The sequence below is a fragment of the Phacochoerus africanus genome, chromosome 16, assembly GCF_016906955.1.
Source record: "Phacochoerus africanus isolate WHEZ1 chromosome 16, ROS_Pafr_v1, whole genome shotgun sequence".
In the NCBI taxonomy this organism is placed as follows: domain Eukaryota; kingdom Metazoa; phylum Chordata; class Mammalia; order Artiodactyla; family Suidae; genus Phacochoerus; species Phacochoerus africanus.
The window spans coordinates 39,485,005-39,509,497 of record NC_062559.1 but is presented as its reverse complement, the minus strand read 5'-3'; the positions used below and the strand labels follow the sequence as shown (position 1 = coordinate 39,509,497).

The 24,493-nt window shown below is 43.5% G+C and overlaps 1 protein-coding gene across 2 annotated transcripts in view; it reads left to right on the top strand.

Annotated features, from left to right (window-relative positions):
* Positions 1-24,493, top strand: part of BMPER (BMP binding endothelial regulator) — a 246,117-nt gene that overhangs the window by 129,913 nt on the left and 91,711 nt on the right. For both annotated transcript variants that reach the window (XM_047763268.1, XM_047763267.1), the window contains exons 7-11: positions 3,616-3,715; positions 9,853-9,962; positions 13,381-13,521; positions 16,149-16,253; positions 20,046-20,091. In XM_047763268.1, the coding sequence (XP_047619224.1) occupies positions 3,616-3,715; positions 9,853-9,962; positions 13,381-13,521; positions 16,149-16,253; positions 20,046-20,091 (502 nt within the window). The remainder of the gene's footprint in view (positions 1-3,615; positions 3,716-9,852; positions 9,963-13,380; positions 13,522-16,148; positions 16,254-20,045; positions 20,092-24,493) is intronic.

The window sequence follows — 24,493 nt, the reverse complement described above, 5'->3', positions numbered from 1 at the left end:
GGAGGTATCAGCACCTACAGATATTTAGTTAGGACCCAAAATATGAAAAACCCAAGGAGATACAAAGGTAAGTGGATGCAGACAGCCCTGAACTCTGCCATCTCATCAGCATCCTGTAGTTGAAGTGCTCTGAAAAATTCCTCCAAGTTCTGGAGCTCATTATGTTGGTGGCTCTTCCTTTTACCCGGCAAATTTTAACTGAGATGTTTCCTTGAGAGCATTATTCTCTTGATGGATATTAGGCTCCAAGGACTGGTTCCTGCCCATACTGGAGTCTAGCTTAGAGGCAAAGCCAATGTTGTCTCGCAGGGTTCAACGTTTATGTATGTGTCCAAAAATACAGGAGTGCAGATGAGAGAAGAAATATGGGAAGATGGAGGAGGTTACTGGGAAATGAAGAGGTCTGGAAGGCTTCATAGATGAGAAGAGGCTTGAAGTAAATCTCGAGCAAAGCAGGATTTCCATAGGGGTCAATGATGGGAGGAGAGAGGGAAAGAGACCTGTATAAGGAGATAGTGGACATAAGATGTTCTTGGGGACAGGAAAGAAGTAAGGTACAAGGAACCCTCTCTCTGTGTTGGTGTTGGGAGGAAAGGAGATTGGAGAGAAGACTATGGGGTATCTTGACAAAGTAGGCTAACTGGGATAACAAAGAACTAATGTATCAGAGTGTCTTAACACAATAAACTGTATTTCTTGCTCATTTAACAGTTTGTTGCAAATATTTGGTGGGTAGATTTCCATATGGTGACTCAAAGAGGTAGGCTCTTTCCAGTTTTTGCAAAGTTCTTGTTATTCCCTCCTTTTGGCTAGTTATCCGCCCAATAGGGAGAGAATGTGAGAGCATGGCTCCTTTAGTGTGAGAGATTTTCATGAGTCAGGTCTAGAAGTGTGTTGTCTTATTTCTGTCTACCTCCTGTTCGCCACACCTAACTGCAATGGAGTCTGGGAGATGTAGGGGGGCTCTGTGTCAGGAAAAGAAAAGATTCTAGTGGGCACAGAGTTGCTTCTATGTGACTTTTAACCTGAGTGGTTTGAACATTACCCTGAATGCAGTGATAGGTCATCCTCTACCTTAGCATGCAGACATGTTCCATAAAGAGTGATTGTTGTGTCCGGAGCATGTGGTAGACCTTAAATAAATATTCCGCCAAATAATGAAATAAGGGTGCAGCGTTTGTGGTATCGTGGTGAGCATAGCTGCCTTCCAGTAATGAAATAATAGATGGGTGCTGGAGAGGAGTCTTGGCGATACGGAACCTCCCGGGATGGATCAATGGAAGAGAGTTGAGGCAAGGAAGCCAGTTAGAAAGCAATTGTGACAATCTGATAGAGCCCGAGTTAGTACAGTTACAGTAGGAATTAGTACATTTTTAGAATCAGAAATGTTTACTTCTGCTATTTTAACTTTCTTAGTTTACAGCATAGCCCCAGCTTATAATTTAACCAGAGTCCCTGCTGAGTTGAAATCGTAGAAGTAGGTTGGGAACCGAAAGGGCCTGGGACTTTGTTTGGAGGTATTAACTGGAATGCAGCCTTGGGACTTGGGCTATGCCACATTGCTGCAACCCAAACAAAATAAAACCTGACTAAACCAGCAAGCCCAGAATGGAGTTCAAGTTACTTTAACGGACTCTTGAGAAACACAAACTGCAGTTGTATTATGTATGCAAAATTCCCTCTTTGACCTTATTGTAAGGAAAATTGCTGGAGTCCACACAGTCTTGCGCCAGCTTTTTCCAAAGTGTTGGACAAGGTAACAGCTATGCAATTATGCAATATTTTTCTAAAATTTCAATTTTAAAATATGCTTGGAGAATAGACACCGATCCAGCAAGGACGGCAAATAGCGATGAAAAGAATGTGTTCTCTGTGCCCCTAAGAGAAGCTCCGACACACAGGCAACCCCGTGTGGCCCGAAGCGTCGCGCTTTTAGGAAGTTGCTTGCAGAGGAACTTCTTTGAAATTAAGAGCCAAGGACAGCATTTTGTCCTCCCTTTAGATTTGACTTTTGTGGTCTATATATGAGCCGGGGCAGACCTCAGAGTGTGACCCAGTCCCAGGTTTGGGCGTCTCTGGCGAGAGACCAGACGTCAGGAGTATGCGGAGTTGAGTGAGGAACCTCACGGAAAACAGCCAGGGATTCCTAGGAGAATTTTCATGATTCTTGCTGATCTGGAAATAATGTAAAAACAACAGAAGAGCTTTTTGTGGTATTTTTGCATGTTTTCTATTGGTTTGGGGAAGAATCCAACATTAAAGTGGCTTAAAAATAATAAATATTTAAAAAGGCATAACGTGCCCTACCCTTTTCATCCATCCCTACCAAAAAATAAACTATTATAATGAAAATGGCAAGAACAGGAAGGGCAGGCAGAAACAACAGGCGGCAGTACTATGCTAGGACCAGAATGAATATGATCCGGGCAGCTAATGTCTTGTGTTAATACAGAAAGTGGTGGAGAAGGTGTGAGGAGATCCTGTGAGGGAGTCTTCCCCTCGAGAGGCCCAGGACTTTTTGAGACGTGCGTTCCTCATTTCCTGAGGCCTCTCGAGATAAAAATTCCAGGCTTGAGACAGCAGGTACTTGAGGGTCACCTAGTTGGGTTTCAAGTTCCAATCCTGGAGAAGCCAATTCATTGAAATTCCATTGGTCCAGTGATCTATCTACCAAATTTACTGATTTTTCTAAAACAAACAAAAGACGACCTTATTTATTCATAAATGTGATAGCCGTTCACATTGCACAGGTAGTTTTCATATGAGCCTTGCAAAGTTGCTGGATGTAAATTGACTGGAAAGCACTTTTTTTCCTCTACCACAGCTTTCTGAGGATGCAGTTACAAGTTGCTGAGGCTGGAAAAACAGGCGTCCCTGCTGAGGGCTAGAGAAGGGGGAGCCGGTCTACTCATCTTCACATCCTGGATAGACAGAGAAAGGGGGAATGCTGAGAGAGAGAGAAGGAACGAGTGTCAGAGGTGATGGAGTAGAGAGGGTCAAGAATGAGAGGCGGGGGAAAATTGGAAGGCTCTAGAATATCTTCCAAGGCTGCAGAGGGTCTGCCAGTCCTTCTAATCTCCATCACCATGCACCTTCTACTTAGTTAATAGAAACAGGTTTGGTTGGCTGGTCAACTTCAGTGAAATGGTTTTTTTGAACATTGGCTTTCAGTGTATCTGCTTTCAGCTGATAGGCTAACTTCGCCAAATCCGAATCCTGTCTAGCCATTCTAGGGACACTTTTAATCTGGGAAGCCTCCCTTGAGGAAACTGTTTGCAGGACTAGAAGGATGAGAGTCCAAAAGAGGAGAACACGTCTCAGTGAACTCCCAAAGATGCTTTGTTTGCATGGGGCTTGGAAAGGGGGGGCAGCTCATCTTGGTTTGCTTGAGACTTTCTGGTTTTAGTACCAAAACCCTCAAATCTTAGGCAAGCTCAGATGGTTGGCTGGTCCTAAGATGGAAAAAGATAAAGAAAGGTGGTGTTAGGTGGGGAGGGGTGATGCTGTAACCATCTCCTTAGGGGAGGTCTTCTTGTGGGTACCATTTACGGGGTCTAGACTATATATTACATTAACTTTTCTAAATGTGCTTTGTTCTCTTTCTTTTTCTTTCAGGAAGGCAGGACACAGTGCTTGAGAGAAGTCTGTCCCATCCTCTCCTGTCCTCAGCACCTTAGCCACATTCCCCCAGGACAGTGCTGCCCCAGATGTTTGGGTGAGTGACTGTTTTCATGTCAGAGAACAATGTAATTTATTCTTGGAGTTTCTGCTGAGAGTTGTTATCTTGAGGTTTGCCGTGGCCCATGCGTATGGGTTGGAAAAAGAATTTTTGGATACATGGTGAGGTGAAAAAAAAGCGTTTTATTGAGATAAGAGATGCTGCTAGCACAGCAGGACAACTTCCTGATGATCAGGGAGAGCCGACAATGACTACATGGTCATGTCTGTTTTTATAACCCAGGGAGAGGAAAGGTCTCAGGATACACCTGCTGATCTGCTGATTGGTGGGGGAAAGAGGGGACTTACAATACACTTGCTAGTTGGTTGGGGGTGTATAAGGATCCTAGGGACAGGGTGAAGAGTGGGCCACATACTTCTCCTAGTAGGGGGCAGGAAGGAGTAGGCCATGTTGCTCAAGGGGGGGGAAGGGGTATTACAATGAGATGGGTGGGGCAATGATGAGGTCTGGTCCTTCTTGTCTTGGCCAGAAACTTTGAGTTCTGTCTCCTGGAAGGGGCCTTGAAGTCCCACAGGGTTTTCAAGTTGTCCTATGTCATGGCTTCTTAGAGTCAACAGTTTCTTCTGATTACACGACTGTAAGGTGTGTACAAGATGAGTCTCTTCTGGGCCTCCAAAGAGCTTTCGTCTCTTGTCTTCCCTTGTGTCTATAAACGGGGTGTACCAGACAACCTGGGATCTTCATGGGAAGAACAGTATTGAAGGGAACCATCTTTAACTGGACATGTGATGATTATTGGGTTATATTTTTGTGGGCAGAACAGAATTGGGCAACTGTCTTTAATTGGGTATCTGACAATTAGTAGGAATGTGTTTTAAAGGCATGTGAAGTAAACACTTGGAGGAATATAGCCTAGTGTTACTTTTAGAGGCAAAAACATGAAGAATTACATGCCCCAAATGAAAAGTTTAGAAGGGAATGATGAATAATAGTCAATAAAAAAGGAGGATTAGCTATTTCTTATTGAGCAACTACTATGTACTAGGCACCATGTGAAAACACTCTCTATACAGGCTGTGACAGGTTGGCACTAAGTTTAGAATTCTGATGTGTAACAAAGGTGCCATTATTCGTTTTATTGTACTGAAGAAGGCATAAATTCCTAGAAGGTAGCACAGCTAGTGAGTTATGGAGTTGATACCTGAACGTGAGTCTCTGTGATTCCCAAGTCCACGCTTTGACTTGCTGCTACTGCTCGGCTTCCCTAGTGCCATGGAGAGCAGCACGCACACTGCCAGCTCAAAGGAGCATGACGGAGGGGTTCTAGAGCATGAGATTCTTTGGCTTTTGATTGTAATCTCTCTGTCTCCTTCCTCCATGTGATCCTTAGGTCCTTGAGCTAGTTGAGGTCAGACTCTTTAAAATGCAAATAAAAGTAGTTTAACCCGTCATATGAACGTAATAAAACACATAGCATCCCCACTAGAATCTCCAGGGATGCTCAAAGGGGCCTAATATTTTCTTTAGTCATCATCACTGGCTTTGTTTCTGCTCCGGCTTTTTTCTCTCTCTTTGATCCCTTCCTCTTCCTCCTCCCTCTTCGATCCTCCTTCTCTCTCCCCACCCCCATTCCTCCTTCTCCACCCTCTCCCCCGCCCTCTCTCTCTTCCCCTTCTTCCCCTTCCCCTCTCCTCTTCCTCCCCTGCCTTCTTTGTCAACATAATTTTGTCCTTTCAGGGACACCCCCCCCCCCCCAGTCTGTTCACCCTCTGGGGCTTTCATCAAGGCTTGCAGCAGATTTCACTGAAGGTTTGTGGTCAGCAAGGATGATTATTTTAAGGTTAAGGAGACGCACAATGAACAACATAAAATGAAATACTAAGCACCCTTTGTTCTTAAAAGCTCTTAGCTGTTTTGCCTTTAGGAAAACGTCTCTGTTTGTCTTTTATTTGGGCTCCAGCCTCCTATCAGTTACTCCACACTCTTTCCTTGAATCCTCTGTCTTTTCTTTCATCGTTTGCTCTCCCCAATTCCAAGGGATCTGTTGATTTATCTTTCTCCTTCCCAGCTTGTCACAGCCATGCCCTGAAGTCTATCTTTCTACAACCAAATTGGCAAACGAAGGTATCTTGGTAAACTAAGGCAGCCTTCTCCTCTCTGATGGATTCTGCTGCTAACTCTTCATCTAACAATGTTTGCTTTCCTGCTATGTGTATACACACACACACACACACACACACCTACTTATAAAGCAAATATAAAGGTATTATAAGAACAAAGAATTGTTGAAACATGACTGAGTAAAGGCATTTCCACTGATGTGTGTGCTTCTTGGGTTGGCAGTGTGTGCTTGTGCCCCTGAAATAGAACTAGCCAGGTCTCCGTTCTTGAAATCATCAGGCTGTGGGTCCAGGTGGAGGCACTGTTCCGTCTAAGTGGGAAAGTCATCAGAGGTGGTGTCCTTCCAGGCCTGGCCTTGAAGATCAGTAGGCTTGATTAATGCTTTGAAGCTGGTATCGTGGATGTGCTGAGTCAAGTCGGAGGTTTCTCATATGAGCAATGGCTATTGTATTGAATGCAGATTTTTCTGTCCGTTTGTGGTCATAAGACAAACTACAAAAGGAACGGCAAGTCTTAGGAAACTTGAAAATCAAAATTCTCCCAAGTGAGACCTTTTTTAGTTGGGCTAAACCCCAGCGGAATAATGTGGAAATGGCTTAAATTAGGCTGTACATGGAGTCTCTGCACCGCTCATGAATGTTTTATCTTATTTGGGGCCATGATGATTTTGGGATTAAGGTAAGATTTTCTGTTCTTTGAGAATAAAAAGAAACATATTCACACAACAGAAGACAGAAAGGGAGAAAAAGGAAACACTGCATGCTTACTTCAACTAATTAGGTTTTTGGCTTATTAGACACTGATTTGCTGTTCAGCTTTTCCCTTGATGGGGGTTCATTCACACAACATATCTCTGCCTTTTGTATTGCAACTTTTTTCTTCTTTTCCTCTCTCTTCTCATTCTCAGTGACAGCCTCATCAGAGGTTGTGTACACAGGGCACCCAGTGCACTTCTTAGGGTGACACAGCCCAGGGTTGTATTTGAATTATACTGTCATTAATAATGACAGTTCTTATCATCTGTCACTTATTGGGGTGCTTAATGAGTACTAGGCTCTGTATTTTTAAATAAAATTTACATTTTCTAGAGGGATAATTCAAGCCATTGGTCACATTTGTTCCAAGTGTAACCTCATTGAAGAGGCCTTTCGTTCAGCAGTCTACTGATATGTCACTTCACCAGTCCAACCATCTAGCCTTCCATCCATGCCACAGTGTTGAATCCTGTCATTATAGTAAAAGCAACAAGCTATGGGAACACAGCAAGAGGCTGTTCACTCTAGGAAGTGAAAGGGCCTCTGAGGAGGCAAGGTGGAGTTCGGCCATGCAGAAGATCTGTTTTTCGTTGGTGGAGGGGGAAGCTTGATTACATCTATATATCTGTTTATATCCTGCCACTTTCCAGAGAAGATTTAAGGCTACTTAAAAAATACATGAAACAGGGAGTGCTCATTGTGGCTCAGCAGATTAAGGACCTGACTTATCTCCGTGAGGATGTGGGTTCGATCCCTGGCCACCCTCAGTGGGTGAAGGATCTCATGTTTCCTCAAGCTGTGGTGTGGGTTGCAGATATGGCTTTGATCCAATGTTGCCATGGCTGTGCCTGAAGCTCTGATTCGACCTCTAGCCCAGGAACTTCCATTTGCCATAGGTGCAGCTGTAAGAAGAAGAAGAAAAAAAAAAATACATGAAGCACATGTAGATAAAAGAACAAAAGCAAACCAGGTCATCATAATTTGAAAAAAGCCTCAATTGAAGCAGTTTTTTTTTTTTTTTTTTTTTTTTTTACCATTTCTTGGGCCGCTCCCGAGGCATATGGAGGTTCCCAGGCTAGGGGTCGAATCAGAGCTGTAGCCACTGGCCTACGCCAGAGCCACAGCAACGCGGGATCCGAGCCGCGTCTGCAACCTATACCACAGTTCACGGCAACACCGGATCCTTAACCCACTGAGCAAGGCCAGGGATCGAACCTGCAACCTCATGGATCCTAGTCAGATTCGTTAACCACTGCGCCACAATGGGAACTCCGCAGAGTTTTAATTCTTAAAGGACAGAAATAGATTTCTGATGGAATGATATAGAGGACAGTGTTTAAAGCAGTGAAAAATAATGTCACCCTCATTTTTGTAGTAAATTAAAAATATCTGCTAAGGGGTGTTTTTTATACTAGAATGTCTTAATATCAAGGTATGTTATCACAGAGGTGATTCTGATGTGCTGGGTGGCTTGCACACAGCGTTCTGATGCTTCAGGGTAACCCTAGGGGGCTCCCTAGAGGGAAAACCAGAGAAAGGATGAATTTTGTATTTTGCAGGTAATCCTCTAATTTAGTCTAAGTTCTTACAAATTTCAAGAGACTCAGGACCTGGGTATACACCCAAGAATACTTGTTTTTTGGAGTTCCTGTCATGGGTCAGCAGTAACGAGTCTGAGTAGTATTCATAAGGACGCAGGTTCAATCCCTGGCCTCACTCAGTGGGTTAAGGATCTGTTGTTGCCATGAGCTGTGGTGTAGGTCACAGACATGGCTCGGATCTGGCATTGCTATGGCTGTGGCGTAGGCCAGCAGTTATAGCTCCAAGTGGACCCCTAGCCTGGGAACCTCCATATGCCATGGGTATGGCCCTAAAAAGACAAAAAAAAAAAAAAAAAAAGGAATACTTGTTTTAGTTAGAATATTGCTACTTGCTGGGTAAAAATACAGACATGATGCTAAATTCTGTCTAACGATGAAAGAGTGTTTGATCGTATATTTCAGTATCAACATTGTAGTTAGAGACGCTAATGTGTTATCAGGAGGAGGCATAATCAAGATGCCATTTGACGAGTGAACTAAGTGAGGCCTAGATAAATCAAGTTCGAGGTCACCAGGGAGTCCATATGCCAAGTCCAAATTTTAACTCACTGCCATCTTTTTAGGCAAGTTGGCTTCTTGGTGTGAGAATGAAACTAATGGTTTAATTCTACATCTGTGCTGTTTCCCAAGCTGGAGGTTGATGGTAATGAGAAGATAACATTTTTTTTTTTTTTTTTGACACCTGCTAAAAGTAATCCCAACAATTGTAATTCTGAGAGGAGCATTTAAGATGTGTTTATAGGAATTTCAGCATTTCATTGGGCCTTCTAATAAACAGATTGCTTTTCATCTTTTTACAGGAAGAGTATGGATGTAAATCTGATGAGTGATTATTAATCTATGGCTTCTCAACTTAGTCCTTAGTTGAAATAATATTTCAGGGATGTTTTTATGTGCTCCAGGGAGTAGAACCTCAAATCCTGAAAGAAAGGAGGAAATTGGATTGTACTCTTGATTGAGGTTGTTTGTTTGGCTCTTTGAATCGCCCATCAAATCCTCACATCAGGGAAAAGCAGACTAATTCCACAGAGGTGTGATGCCGGTGACAGTTTGGACCCCTGGCGTGTGGAGCTGGATCCTGCCTCTGTGCTTTTGAGTTAGCTTCACCCTTTATGCCAAAGGGCTTATAATTTCTTCAACCGAGATGCTATCTCATTAGTTCTTTTTGCTCATCCTAGTCCTTCTTGGAATATCTTGACTCCTCCTGCCTCTCCCCAATGATACCCACTTTTCTGGATAATTTTGCTTATTCCTTAGGATACAGCTCAGGCACCACATCCTCCAAGAAGTCTCTGTTCACCTTATCCCCACAGTTCCCAGGTTGGCTTCCCTCTAGAACTGACCGTACTATATTGAAATCATCTTTGGTGGGTTTGTTTCCTCAGGAGACTGAGCTCCATCAGGACAGGATGCTCTAGGCATCCTGGTGCACTACGATGAACCCATCATACAGATTTGTTGAATTTACTGGATTCATTGCAAAATTAAAGTCAGTTTAGCACACATGCTCTCAAGTCATGACTTCTGGGGATCCCCTGGGAGTATCTGACCCAAGGCTCTGTTTTGGGGGTACCAGATGTGCCTGGTCTTGTGAGCATGTTTAACGGTCCTGTGTTGTAACTGCTGTGTTGTAACTGCTGAAGTGGGACGTCCCTGGCTTCTGTCTCGCTAACTCTATGCCGTTGCTTCCCTCCAGGTCAGAGGAAAGTGTTTGACCTCCCGTTTGGAAGCTGCCTCTTTCGCAGTGATGTCTACGACAACGGATCCTCTTTTCTCTATGATAACTGCACCGCGTGTACCTGCAGGGTAAGGTGGTTCCAAGGGGCTGGTGTCCAGCACCACCAGCATTTTGGTTTTTAGCATTAACATTCTGGCCAAACATGATAATGTGTTATTTAGGAGAAGGAGGTATATTATTGACACCACTTTAGGAGTAACATCATACTTCGAGGTCACAAGAAAGTTCAAACAGGACCCCAGTTACAACCCATTGTCATCTTTCCAGGACCAATAGATTCTGGTGGTGAGAGTAGACTCTGAGGCACTGTCCTTCCTAAGAGGCTTTCTAAAATCAGACAGTTGCATGTGGCAACTGTTCTCTGGCTCTGATTATTCAAGAGGAATTCTCTGACACTGCAGACAATAAAAAATGGCTTTAATCTCATTCAAGAGAAAAGAAAGACATGAATTCAGTGTTTATCACAAAAATAAACCCGTTTGGGAAGAGAGTGTTTGTGTTGTTCCTTGTACCATTTCTTACTTGAGTCACTGTGCACTTTTCTCAACCAGAAGTTTAGTGACTGGTAAAGAAAGAATTCCACTGCTCCAGAAATTTAAAGGGACACACACCACACATTCCTAGACTGTGCTTATGTGGTGATTCCTTTCTGAAACCGAGAGGAGACTCGTTTATCTGGAGGGCTTTAGGATCCTTCATTAGCGAGTTAACCCAAACATCTGTGTGACACGGAGTTTAGAATAATACATTTTGGTGGTGATGGTTGTTGTTTTGTTTTTAATAGCCCGAGGATTAGAGAGGGAAAGAGGAGCTGTTCTCAATGTCGGCTGTGAGTCAGTAGCTGGAATTAGAGTTCAGAAGTTCCTGATTACTTGAGGCATGCTTTGCTAAGTAGCACCCCCGCTTCAGGGAGGTGGCTGCACGAGGGCCGAACTGTCTGTTCCCTGGCACGGAGCAGCCAGTAATTCCGCAGCCCAAGAATACTTTCCCAAGGCTCCCTCCTCTCTTCCGTGGTTTATATTATCCTATGCTAAACATATAGCCACTCCTTCTGTTTGCCTTGGCCTCAGTTCCCGGGCTTCTCTTCCTCTCCAGGAATTTCACAGGTCAGTGCTTCCTCTGGGGATCCTGAGGCTTTGATGAAACACATCACATTCCCTTTTCTCTTGATTGCAGGAAAACCAGGCATCCCAGAAATGGAAATTAGTTACGCGTGCAATGTTTTGGGTCTCATTCTTTAAGAGATTCTTTAAGAGATGATTAGGCAATATGTCCCAGTACTCAAAAGAAGTATCATTAATACTGTTCCTTCAAAAGGTTGTTTTTTATCAGGACATGAGTTCGTGATCATTTTTGGGAAATTAGAGGCTGGAAGAATCATGCTACAATCATTTGGGATGATCGGTGTTGTTCTTTATCTGTGTAGAGCTTCCCTCTCCAGCATCCCCATTCAATACCATGGCAGGTGCAGGAAATGGTTTCATAGTCCTCTGAACACAGTACAGTTTCAGGTCTCGTGTCTTCAGATTTGATTATTCCTCTGGCTGCAGTGTCCTCATTTTTAAATTTGATTGGCAAACTCCTCTTCACCCACAACAGGTGCCACCTCCACCAGTGAGGCTTTCCTGACCTACCGAGATAGGCCATTGTTCCATCTTCTCTGCTATTCCTACCCCTTCACCAGTTCCGTTTACCACATTATACTGCAGACTTTGTTCAGATGGTTCTCTGAAGACAGAGACACATCTATCCATCTCTGAGTTTTCACGGCTTGATCCAGTGCCAGGTGCATGATCTAATGGGTACTGTGCATGTGTAGTTAATGAAAGTTGGAAAGCCTGTCATGAAGTGTGCATTGCTGGAGAGCTAGTGAGTGCCTTTGTTTTTCAAACTAGAAATGAAGACATGAGATTTGACTAAGGACTTTTTTTTTCCAGTTTATAAGTTGACTTATAATAGTTTCTATGTGCCAGGCACTGTGTCATGTACTTTACATATTTCATTTGAACTGCACAAAAAACCTGAGAGGTAGGTATTGTCACCCCCATTTTGAAGATGAGGAATCCAAGGCTCAGGGAGATGGATTTGCCAAGATAACACACTTAATAAATGAGCTGGCATTCTACTCTGGTCTTGTTCACTGTGTGATGTGGTTAGAACCTCAGAGATAAAGAATAACCCATGCCTTTTGGGGGAAGGACTATTTCATTGTCATACTACTCTTAGATGGATAAGTTAGTGGGAGTATAGTAGATGGTACCACAATTACCTCTTGAGGTCATAGAACTGATGCAGACGCTATAGAAGTTCTATCAGTCAATGTGCACAACCTATATTTGTATGTGCTGCTCAGACGTGAGTCTCCCTGACAGCTTCCTAATAGAGTCTATGTGTTGAAGGGGTTTGGGCTCTCATTTCCCTGCCGCTGGTCTCTCACTAACTCGATACTTTGAGGACATTGCCAACCTACCCTGGGACCCTTCTTTCCTCCCTCCTGTCTCCTGCTAGGCTATGTAAATGGTTTGCTCTTACAGTCATTCCACCTGACAGTCTACGCCAGGTGAAACTGCAGCGTGTTGGCTGGGGACCTGGAAAAATGTACTTTTCTTAAGCTGCTCGGAACTTTTCTTTAATGCGTTGAAGGAATCCGTAGGCGCAATTTACTTGCCTATTTTGTTCACAGAAGGCCCCTTCTTTAGAAATCAGGCCACATGCCTTTACGTGATAGATATAAAATTGTCACTTCGTGTTTAAGTGGCCTCATTTAAGGTCACACAGTTTATGGAAGAGTCTTAGAACCCAGGCTAAGCTTTGGAGTTGCCCATTCAGTTCCTTTGCGAACGCAGAACCCACTGAGGAGGACCGGTAGCTATGAATGTTTAGGCTTTGATCAAAGCCATACTGTCTTTACGTTGAACTCCTGGAAGGTGTCATAAAGCCGTGGAGGAGGCCAGAGGAAGCGCTGCTAATGAAGGCTGTGAAAGAGGCAAAGGGCAGGAAGAAAGAAGGGAGCTGATGGCCCAGAGTGAGCTGGGCCTTCTTACCACACATTCACTGAAGTGCATTTTTTTTTGTCTTTTGTCTTTTTTCTAGGGCCACACTCGCAGCATATGGAGGTTCCCAGGCTAGGGGTCTAATCGGAGCTGCAGCTGCTGGCCTGCACCACAGCCACATCAGCGCCAGATCTGAGCCACATCTACAGCCTACACTACAGCTCACGGCAACGCCGGATCATTAACCCACTGAGCAAGGGCAGGGACCGAACCCGCAACCTCATGGTTCCTAGTCGGATTCATTTCCACTGCACCACAACGGGAACTCCTGAAATGCATTTTGAATGAAAGATTTATGACAATGAATTAAAATAAGGAATCTTCCAAAAATGTTTTCAAGCAGTTCTCCGTGGGTTGTTACGGGAAGGCCAGGCGGGATGGTTGGCAGAGGTGGACATGGTTTTTGATTTCTAGTTTCCCTTTGGGCCCTCAGGACTCTACTGTGGTGTGTAAGAAGAAGTGCTCCCAGCCTGGTGGCTGTGACAGAGGCGAGGGGGCCTGTTGTGAGGAGTGCCTCCTGCGAGTGCCCTCAGAAGACATCAAGATGTGCAAGTTTGGAAACAAGATTTTCCGGGTACGTCACGAGCCAAGCTCATGGGAACTATGGTACAGTATTGTATGAATTGTGAAAAGCTCCTGACAAAATGCACTTTTTTGCAGGATTCCATATTTTGTGTGCGTATACATATGCTTATTTATATTACATCATATATACCTCTATATCTAGAATCAACGACACATGGGGCACAGAAGCAACGGTTTGAAAATCTGTTTTTCCTTAGCTTTACTTTTGCTTTATAAAATATTTGAAACCTGTAAAACATGACTGCCTTTTCCAAATGTGGTGGCCAGTGTCTGGGGTCAAGCTAAGGACACGCCCTGGAAGGTGCAGCTGTGGGCGCCCGAATGCCCGGGGCATCTCCAGTGGTTGGAGAGGCTGGGTGCTCCTTGCCAAGTCCCTGATTTTTTTGGAATTTTCCCACTAAGCTACTTTTTCAAAGAGAGGTTTTTTTTTTCTCTTTTGAAAGATGTTCTGGGGAGGGCGTTCATGGGGTCCGAGCGAGAGCAAACATGAGAGAGCCCCGCCCCATCCAAGCTGGTGGGGCCGTCGGCTGCCCACTTCTGGTGTGTTCTACATTGTTTTCTTTTTCTTTTCTCTTTCTTCTTTTTTTTTTTTTTTGGTCTTTTTAGACCCTCGGCATATGGAGGTTCCCAGGCTAGGGGTCAAATTGGAGCTGTAGGCGCTGGCCTACGCCACAGTCACAGCCATGCCAGATCCGAGCCACGTCTGTGACCTACACCACAGCTCATGGCAACCCTGATCCCTAATCTACTGAGCAAGGCCAGGAATCGAACCTGCGTCCTCATGGATACTAGTCAGATTTGTTTCCACCGCTCCACGGCAGGAACTCCAACGTTGTTTTATAACAGCCCAGATGGAAAGTTGTGCAGTGACCATTTATTTTATCATTATTCTTTTTTGCTTTTTAATTTTTTAAATTTATTTCATTGAAGTATAGTTGATTTACAGTGTTGTGTAAATTTCTGCTGTATGCAGTGACCATTTAAAGTCAGGATGAAAAGTATTGGCTTTATCCAAGGTGCTGCCCACCTCGTCTGCTTTCCCTGGGGATGGAGAGAGTCTCTCTGTAACTGACGATACCCGTGAGAATGGAAACCCTCAGAATCAAGTCAGATGTGCAGGCTTCTCAGCCAGACTTCCTTTAGCAGGTCCATAAGAAGACCTGGTGTGTCACGCTGAAAGGAAGGGGGTCGTGTGTGTTGCATTTACAGCAGGCTTTCATTGTCACCCACGGGTCCTCTCTACACAAAGTCATCCTCTGTCTCCAGAGCTGGCAGAAGCAGTGGATTCACCCTTCTGATCATGTTGTGAGCAGAGGACTTTCTAGGCTCCTTGCAAAAAAGTTCCTTAATTTAAGTGAAGTAATTTACGGAGGGTCATCCTGGAAACATCGAGTCCTAGCCATGTGCATTCAGAGAATTTGCAATAGTTGGACGCCTTTTATTATTATTATTATTATTATCATTATTATTATTTTGCTCTTTTAGGGCCGCACCTGAGGTATATGGAAGTTCCCGGGCTAGGGGTCTAATTGGAGCGGTAGCTGCTGGCCTACACCACAGCCACAGCAGTGTGGGATCCCAGCCTCCTCTGCGACTACACCACAGCTCATGGCAACGCTGGATCCTTAAGTCACTGAGCGAGGCCAGGGGTCGACCCTGCGTCCTCATGGATACTAGTTGGGTTCGTTTCTGCTGCGTCACAATAGGAACTCCAGAGCCCCTTTAATAAAGACAGATACAGTCAGAGAAATAAAAGGCACTAGAGAGTAGATAGTCTTTAAAATACCTTCCAAAAAATGAGCAGCAGAAGGAAGAAGAGTCAACATCAAAGATCTGAGCTGGTTTTTCTGTTTTTAATAACATTTGCCGCTCAGATCCATAAGCCCAGAAAGGAATCCTTGTTTTGTTTTCAGGCCTAACTCTGTTGTCTGAATTCTCTTTCCTCACAAACAAGGATGCACATTCTTGCATGTTCTCCGGAGGTACACGGTTTTTGCAGCTGGGCATTTGGCATTTGCTCTTGGAGTTTCCTGTTTGGGCTCCCCATTTTCAGATGGCTTGCTGATCAGGTGTCCGCCTGGCATTGGGAGTCATATGAATTAGCCTCTGTCCTTTGCGTGTTCGTGCCCCATGTGGGCCAGAACCATGTCACATCTGGAAATAAACTAACCACCTCCGGACATCTCAATTAACTGCTGGTGCCTGGAATAGCTCAGACATTTCAGTCCTGTCAAAAGGGACAATTAGACCCTCGTTGTTGCATCATGTATGAAAACTCTTGTTTGTCTCCCAGGGTGAAACTAAGTAAACAATGCAAATATGACGTGGTTAGACGCACAAGAATTCTTTTGCTATCCCCCCCCCCGGGGGGGAGGGGGGCGAAGGGAGAGGATGCGCGCGCGCGCGCGCGCGCACACACACACACACACACATCCTCAAATCTCATCTTTCTGTCAAATCAGTTAGGTGAGATAAACACCTCAGAGTACTTTAGTCTAGTGACGGCATCCATCACTCAGGGTAAGAAACGCTTTCCTTGACAGACGGACCCCAGTCTGTTGGATTAGCTCCTGTCAGCCCCCAGCTGATGGCAGAATGCTGTGCTCTCTCCTGTAGGATGGGGAGATGTGGTCCTCTATCAACTGCACCATCTGTGCTTGTGTGAAAGGCCAGACAGAGTGTCGCAAGAAGCAGTGCGTTCCCATCAGCAGCTGCCCTCAGGTAGGTCTGCAGGTTGACTTCCTCTTGACCTGAACATCTTGAGAACCATCCTGTGTGTGGCCTGGCCACCTGCCATCTTCTGAACCCAGAGTCCAGATCCTCCAAAATGTCCAGGTTCTCAAAAAGCCACATGCCCCTTGCAAAGCTGCCTCCTCCTTCTCTGGGTTCCCCCCCAGATTCTAGCTGGGGGTGACAGTAGCTCTCACCCACCTCTGGTCCTCAGTCTCCTGTTTCTCACTGACCTACCTCTCCCAGCTCTTTTTTTTAACTTCTCCAACCCCTGTTTGATCTGCTGCCACTATTTCTTTTGCTGGGCTTTCTGTTGAGCTTCAGAACCATCTTTTTCATTTTCCTCCTTTCTCTCTCTCTCTTACGTCAGAGTTTTCTTCCCTTAGCCATCCAAAGGAATATGTGTTGTTTATTAATAAATTCCCCAAGAGTTTCACCTGCCATGCAGCACCCTCCCACCCCTTCTCTAACCCTGGCCAGTGTTGTAGTCCCAAATGAAAGAGCGTCCTTATGGAAATAGCTCTTTTCAGAAAGCCACAGTTCCAGTGCGCTGAATAAAGCAACCATTATCTTCCAAAGCGTGAGATTCATTGAATTCACCTCAGCAACTTGAAACCTTTCAAGGTTTTATGCATTTTGGGAAAATGTCAAGCCTATTCAATACTTTCCAGTGAATGAAAAAAAATGCATCCATGTATTCAGGACATGTCTTCCCCTCTCGGTTATAGACAGCTTTTAATTTTATTCACATCTGTTATTATTATAAACAAAAAGTTGCTGTTTTTACTTGAGTGCCAAATGAGGCACAAAAAAACAACAGCTGTTGCTATTGCACAACTGAATAAAGGGGGGAGAAAAAAAAAGAAAAAAAAACCCTAATTAGTCTTGCTTTAAAAAGCTTCAGACATAAAACTGAAAACCTCCCATAAAAGAGAAAAAAAAAAAAAAGCCAAGATACAATAAGGAGACTTGAACATGGTCTGCTTATAAATATTCATTGGGAAGAATGGGATCACATCATTTCTGCCCGTCCTCGGGGAACCCTCGCTGCTAATGAACTCTTGCAGCACATGTTGATAATAATGGGCTTCCTTACTCTGCAAGACAAAAACAGAGCCCTCTGCCAACCTGGTGGCTCGGGTAAGCAGCCTTTGCAGGCCGGGCTGGAGTTTCCAGCTTCGCTTGAGTCCAGCCACTTGCGTCGGGGGTGATGGTTTTCCTTGTCCTCTTGCTGCGGGGAGGTCAACGCTCTTTCTTTCAGCAGCATCTCATTAGCAGCTCCTCTTTGTCGACCGACCGTATTTGGGCCGGAGCATCCGTCCCTCTGGGCGCAGCCTTCCACCCCTCCCCTTGTCAGAGCTTGTCAGTCAGTGCCCACCTCCTGCCTCCGGGGCCACCTTGCTGTTTCTAGGCATTTTTCCAACCTTTTCTCCAGTTCACACTTTCTGTCCTCAGGGGCCAGCACCAGCACTTTGGAAGATAACTTGGTTGCAGCATGGAAATCCTGTTAAGCACTTACTTCGCCTCCCGTGCATTGCCTGGGGAAATTAAAAGGAACATTGTTTCGGAAGAAGCAGACTGTATTCCCTCTCTGCCTTTCCTGACTGCTACCCATCTCTCTTTCTTTCTAGAAGCATACCTGCCTTGCTGAAGAAGGACCTTCTGGTGGGATGCCCCACCCCTGACAGTCCCCCAGAGACAAAGGAGTGCCTTTTGTGAGAAGGACTGAGGGTTCCTTTAGGGTCAGGGTTCTTTTGACACTGTCATCTCGTCATTATTAGTATGTATTGAGACTTTCTCCTCAGCCACAGGACCAACCTCATTTGATGCTGAGACCACCCCTCTGGGGTGGGTGCTGTTACAAGACCCTTCTAACTTACGAGGCTACAGCATGTCCACAGTTCCACAGCAAGTGACATGTTACTCAGGACCAGGGACTTCATAGCTTGTGCTTGATTTATTCCCTACCTAATTTAGTGACATTACCAGCCTCACTCTCTCTTCCCGAAGAAGGAAGATGGCCGTGTCTGTCGAGGTGCAGATGTTTGGGGATCATACAGGCCCCCTTTGCTGGGGCCTTGGTTTAAACAGCTCTGCTCCATTTGGATAGAGCACCTGATGTTACACCCTGGGGCCGTCATTCCATGAGCCTGAGCCAGCCTCCTCTGGCTTTGTCCTCAACTGCTGTCAGTCATGAGAAGCCAAAGGAGACCTCTGTGCCAAAAAGAAGCAAGCGACAGAGCTCTTGATAATGAAAATGTCATGATGCCCCAACCAGGGGAAGGCTACGTAGGACGGACTTTGAAGTCTCAAACTCATCATAGCCTTTAATGTACCATTTTAGGCTTAGCTGATGCAAAAATGAATCTGACTCAGTTCTAATTCTTCAGTTATTAACTAGCTTTTTTTTTTTTTTGGTTAGTATGTTTTTTTTGTTGTTGTTTTTTTTTTTTTTTTTTTGAGTACCTTTGAGTACCTAAATCTATCCTGGATGCAATTGACAGGTAGTGAACACACGTGCACATGTGGCTTTGACACAGGCCGTGGGTCCCCTCTCTGTGGTCTTTGTTTCCTTAGTTCCCTATAAAGCGGAAAAAGGAGCAACAGTAATTAGAAGGTTGTTGTGAAGCATAAAAGAGATCAAGTGTGAAGAAAGTAACAACATTATTCTAGTGTATAGCAGTTATACAGTAAATATTAAATTCTCTTAATGATAAAAGATGAGAGAGGACAAAAATCTGGAGTGGAAAGAAGCTGGCCTATCAGGTCATTCAAAATTAAATTTGATCTGGGGTTCTACCACCCTTGTGTGACATGAGGTCAGTTTCTTCATCTATAGGAAGGAAAACACTCAGCTCGTAAAGTTCTTGTGCATCTTCATAACAAGGATTATAATAACATAATATGAATTAAATCCTATGATGCTCTTCATATTAATTTATTAAATCCTTCCAACTCACCTGGTGTTGGGTAACTTAAGGAAAATAAGTAGTAGGATGTTTGTTGCGTAGCATGTGCTCTTTGTCCACGTTTCTGTTTCCTTGAGAGTCCGTTGAGTCAGAGATAAGACAGTGTCACCCTCTGGTAGGGTCTTGACCACATGCTTCTTCCTTTAAATGTTAAGCATTAGAAAACAGTTGGAAGAAATGCCATATAGGAGATTACACTGTATTTCCAGAAAGGTAATGGAAAATTACTTAGCATTTCAAAACCCTCAGCTTCATTGGCTTTGACTGCATAATAGTGACTTCACCGGGATAGCACACTGCTGTCTGAAAGAAGAAATTGGATTGAGTTGCATCTGTAGCACAAAGATTGTTCATATGCATAGACCCAAGCTTGGGTTTCCACTTATTTGGGGGTACCCTCCAGTAAGCAAAGACAGAACCAAGGCATGGCACGGATTGGTAGGTTGACAGCCAATTCCCATTTCTGTGTGTGTGCACTTGGTCTCTAGAGGGCTGGATTTGGGTACCAGGGCAAAGGTGGAATCCAGGCCATTTCCCTCCATGTGAGAAAAATCACACCAACGAGCCCTTTAGAGATTATATTTCTCAGAGGATAAAAACAGGAAGGCTTTCTCAATGACTCTGCCTGGCCGTGGAACCTGATACTTGAAACTTCATTTTCATCACCATCATCACCATCTGGGCAGTGAGTTCAAATACAGCTTGGACTGATTTCATTGGTTTATCTGATACTAGATTTTTTAAAAAAAGAGTTCTGTCCTCAGCAGACCCTGTTTCTTAACACTAAATTCTTCTTTGTTTTTCTTTTGATTAGGGCAAAATTCTCAACCGGAAAGGATGCTGTCCTATTTGCACGGAAAGTAAGTTTACTCCATTGACAATGTGCTCTTAATAACTTGTTTTGCCTTTTGTAGTGCAACCAGAAAAAGGGTGGTGTTGGTTTTCAGCCTATTTTATTCCTGTAGATGTAAGATGGGATCACCTCACCTCCCTCCAGACAATTTAAGTCAGTGGTCATCCTCGTGCACAATTGAGGCAAGTGGAGAGGTTTCCATCAGGATTGTTGCTCTTGAGAAATTTAGAAGATAAATGATCTGATGAGGTTTTAGGAAGGACCAGATAACTCGATGATAAACATTTTAACAGCTAATAGCATTTGCAGTCATAGTGGCCAACACAAGGATGTCCAGTAAAACCAAAGATGATATATAAGCTAGGAGAGATTCTCCTCCTCTCATTATGAAGCCAAACAGCTGCACTTTGTCCTCCCACACCTGTCCTTGTTCACCATTTCACCTGGGCATGTCCCGCGTCGCTGTTGGTAAAGAGAAACGAGGCCGTTAGGCTGGCAGTGGTTTGACCATCCTTTTATTTTTAACTGAGTTCCCGAAAGTTCTCCCCAACATGGCCTGTTCTGAAAGCCATCTGGGCCTGTACTACCCATCACACAGAAACATAGCAACAGACTTAATGTCATGCCCAGATCTCTTAGCAAATCACCGTTTCAGTCCTCCTCACATTCTTGGGGTTTTGAGGTAGTTTTCTGAAGTGTTTCATTGAAGAAAGCTTATTCATAATGTCACTGTCAAATTAGTTCCAAAGTATGATAAACAGGATTAACCAAGCCATGGAATCTATTAGAAGGTATTTTATGAGCCCTTCAGGCTTAGAGAAGTGGGCTTTGATGACAGTTGAAAGCAGCTTTCACATGGGAACAAGTTGTTTATTTCATGTGTCTAAAATCAGAGTCTATATTGTAAAGCGTTATCCTGGTTCTTCTTTTTGGACAGTGGATACATAGGTTCTTTATATATATATTACCTTATGTACATATATTACTATACATATACACACATATTCTATTTTTGAGACCCAGAGGCATTAAACACTTATATACTATTCACTGTGAAAAGTGCTGGCTGAATTCATGAAAATTAAAGACTTAATAAAATTTTTTCTTTAAAGACAATGAATTTCATAAAATAACTCAAAGCAGTCCGACCAAGTAAAACTTCGTTTTTACTTGGGAAAATTATGCAGGAAGAAGAATTAGCTATGATTAACACACCCGTTGGTTTTAAAACATGTGTATAAGCTATTACATTTAATCATCTTCCCAGAGACTCTCTGAGGAAGTTTGTTTATGGATGGTTTGGAGGCTGCTCCCAGCTTAATTCCTTTTTGGATGAGCATAGTTGCGTCGAAATTGATGAAGTTTTCCTCTGTATCCATGTTGATGAAGATGTTTGCATTTCTCCAGAAAGTAGCTCCTAGTTGAAGCAGACAGACTTCCACTGAACTCCTCAGATTTTCTAGCTAACCCTTTCCATGTGCATGAGCACAGAAGGGTTACTGTCCATTCCTCTGCTTTCAGGTGGGATCTTTGCTGATCAACTTAATGAAAACATATGGCCAGTCTTGTACAGAAACAGTCTAAATCCTGAATTATTTGACTTTATGTTACAAGCATCAAGAAGGGTGATTATTGGAGTTCCCTGGTGACCTAGTGGTTAAGGATACAGTGTTGTCGCTGCTGTGGCTAGGGTTTGATCCCTGCCCTGGCACTTGCATGCCTCGAGCATGGCCAAGAAAAAAAGGGGGGAGGTGATTATTGAGATCGTTCAAAAGAGAGCTGCATTTCACAATTAGTTTATCCGCCATGGGCTAGCCTTTCAATATATGGAATACTGGTGGCTTATAGAAAAGAAAAAAGGAAAAAAAAGAAGGGAATGACAAAAACAAATCTAGTCTTTAACTGGTCATTGAATATTTACTGTACGTATACTGTGCATTGTACTGTAAATATAAATATACATGTGGATGAGCCCATGACTATGTCACTGAGAGAGGCAAGTGGCAAGGGAGAAGCCACCCAGCTGGCAGGACACCAGGGAGATTGCGCTCTGTGCACCTGCGTCCAGCAGGTCAGTGTGGGAAGAGCCCAGGCATGTGGTTTTTGGTCCAAATCGAAATGATATCATCAGATGGCGATTTCTCAATTTCCTTTGGTGTTCTTTCCATCTGTTTGCTCTCTATTGCTGTCCAGCGGTTCTTCCATCAGTGCTATAAAACACATTCTATTTGGAGAGGTTTATTTGTTCAGATTGAGTTATGAGATGGGATGATTTCCATTTTTTAAAGCAGTGCCCAGATCTTCAGAGCACATTCAGGTAGACTAAATCTGCTGTCCTTTAGCTGTGGCCTAAAGACCTCCTATTTTGAAATTCCTCAGTCATTCTATCCAGGATCCAGAACAAACCCTTGAGCTCATTTTCTTCCTCCTTTGTCAATTATGAAACCTCTTCTGATATATGAGTTTCTAAAGCAGACACATGAAGGTTGAAGTGCAAACTAAGGCTCTTATTTTCTAAAACCAGAAGCATGAACGATTTCTGCCTCATTGAAACAACATCACACATGGATATACATACCCCATTAGTTACTGCAGAGTTTTCAACCTCAGTATTATCGATAGTTTGGCCAGATAATTCTTTGTTGGGGCAGTCCTGTGCATTGCATGATGTTTAGCAGTATCTCTTGCCTGTACAAACTAGTTGCCAGTGGCAACCCAACAATATCTCCAGACATTTCCAGATGTCTCCTGGGGAGCACATCACCCAGATTGATAACCATTGCTACTCTAAACAGGGGTAACAGCTAGGTGAATCCAGAAATAAGCGCTTGTGGTACTGGTAACAGTAACTTGACCTTCAATCTAGTAATTAGATGAAGTAGGAGGGTAAAGTGAGGCCGACCTTTTGCTGATGTAAAAAATAACAGACCAGAAGCCTTTGGATTTAACGGAATGTGTTTCTGTATTTTCATTGCCTAGACCTACAGAAAAATTATAAAGGCATAATTATATCTCTGTTGATTAAAGGCACCATCTTTGCTTTAGTTTCTAGGAAGCTAGAAATAAATTTGTATCCCATCTCTAACAGCACGTGGTTTTTGTATAATAAACTTTCTCCTGATTTCATCCAATATGTCTACTGCCCTTACGGGTTTTGGATTATTTAGTATGTATGCTTGTAAGCTACTTTCCAGTCCTGTTTGGGAAGGAGGTAGGAATAAATAATCAGATACATATGTCACATATATTCACATACATACATATATACGTCTATATATGCATACGTACATACACAGATTGGATTGGTTACATAGCTTCAAATCTAAAACTTTCTTTGCTTATCTGCCTAATTAAATGAGTACTGCATTACTTCCAACAGTGACATTGCATTGTCTATTTCTCAAATTCCACAGAATTCCTGCTTTATTGACTGGCTTAGTCCATCTTGGTAGTGTTTGGGGCTTTCTCAGGCCTCTGAAAGGAACAGGGAAGAGAAAATTTGAAGCAAATATGTAGAACATTTTTTGAGGTTTCTCTTTGCAACCGTCAGTGATAACAGCAATTTATAATTTTGTTGGTAATAAGCAATAATTGAGGCACAAAATAGTTGTATCCTGTATATATAGTACAGTGGTCTTTGTAGGGTTGGTCTGAAAGGCCAATGATTATCCTATCAAAAAAAAAAAAAAAAAAGTCTTCTTAAAATCAGGCCTGAAGGAAGTATGAAAAGGATTACTGTCTTTTAATAACATGGGCCATTCTCTTTTTCCAACTGAAAAGAATTAAATTTGGCTTGGGTGATTTATTTAAAATAAAATATTTGAAGCTAGCTAAACAAACTTTATAAACCTCTGGTGCAGATGCTGTTTCTTGAAAAAGTATGAACTATTACCTAGAGAGCAAGCCCCGCTTTCCCTGAGCTGAACATCCTGGGACCGTGAGTTGGGTGCCAAGAAGGCCACTGTCTTTTGTGTGTGTGTAGCATTTGGTTTGTGGGAAATGTTATCTTCCCCTGTGTTGGCAAACAGTAGGTGGAATCTTGACTCAGCCATCAGCAGAGACCTGAATCAGATAAATTCTTTGTTGGCAGAGTGTCTGTTTTCAGACATGGAGATAGTATTTAGTGGCAAAGTTTTCACTGATAAGAGAGGGGTGTGCAGGTGTGTGTGTGTGCCTAGAAAGAGAGACGGAGAGATTGACTTGAAGAAAGAGTTTAGGAGTTCCCGTTGTGGCGCAGCGGAAGCGAATCCAACTAGCATCCCTGGCCTTGCTGTGGCTGTGGTGTAGGCCAGCAGCTGTAGCTCCGATTAGACCCCTAGCCTGGGAACCTCCATATGCCGCACCCCTAACAAATACCAAAAGAAAAAAAAAAAAGAATTTAATCTCCTAACTATCCATAAGACCTGAAG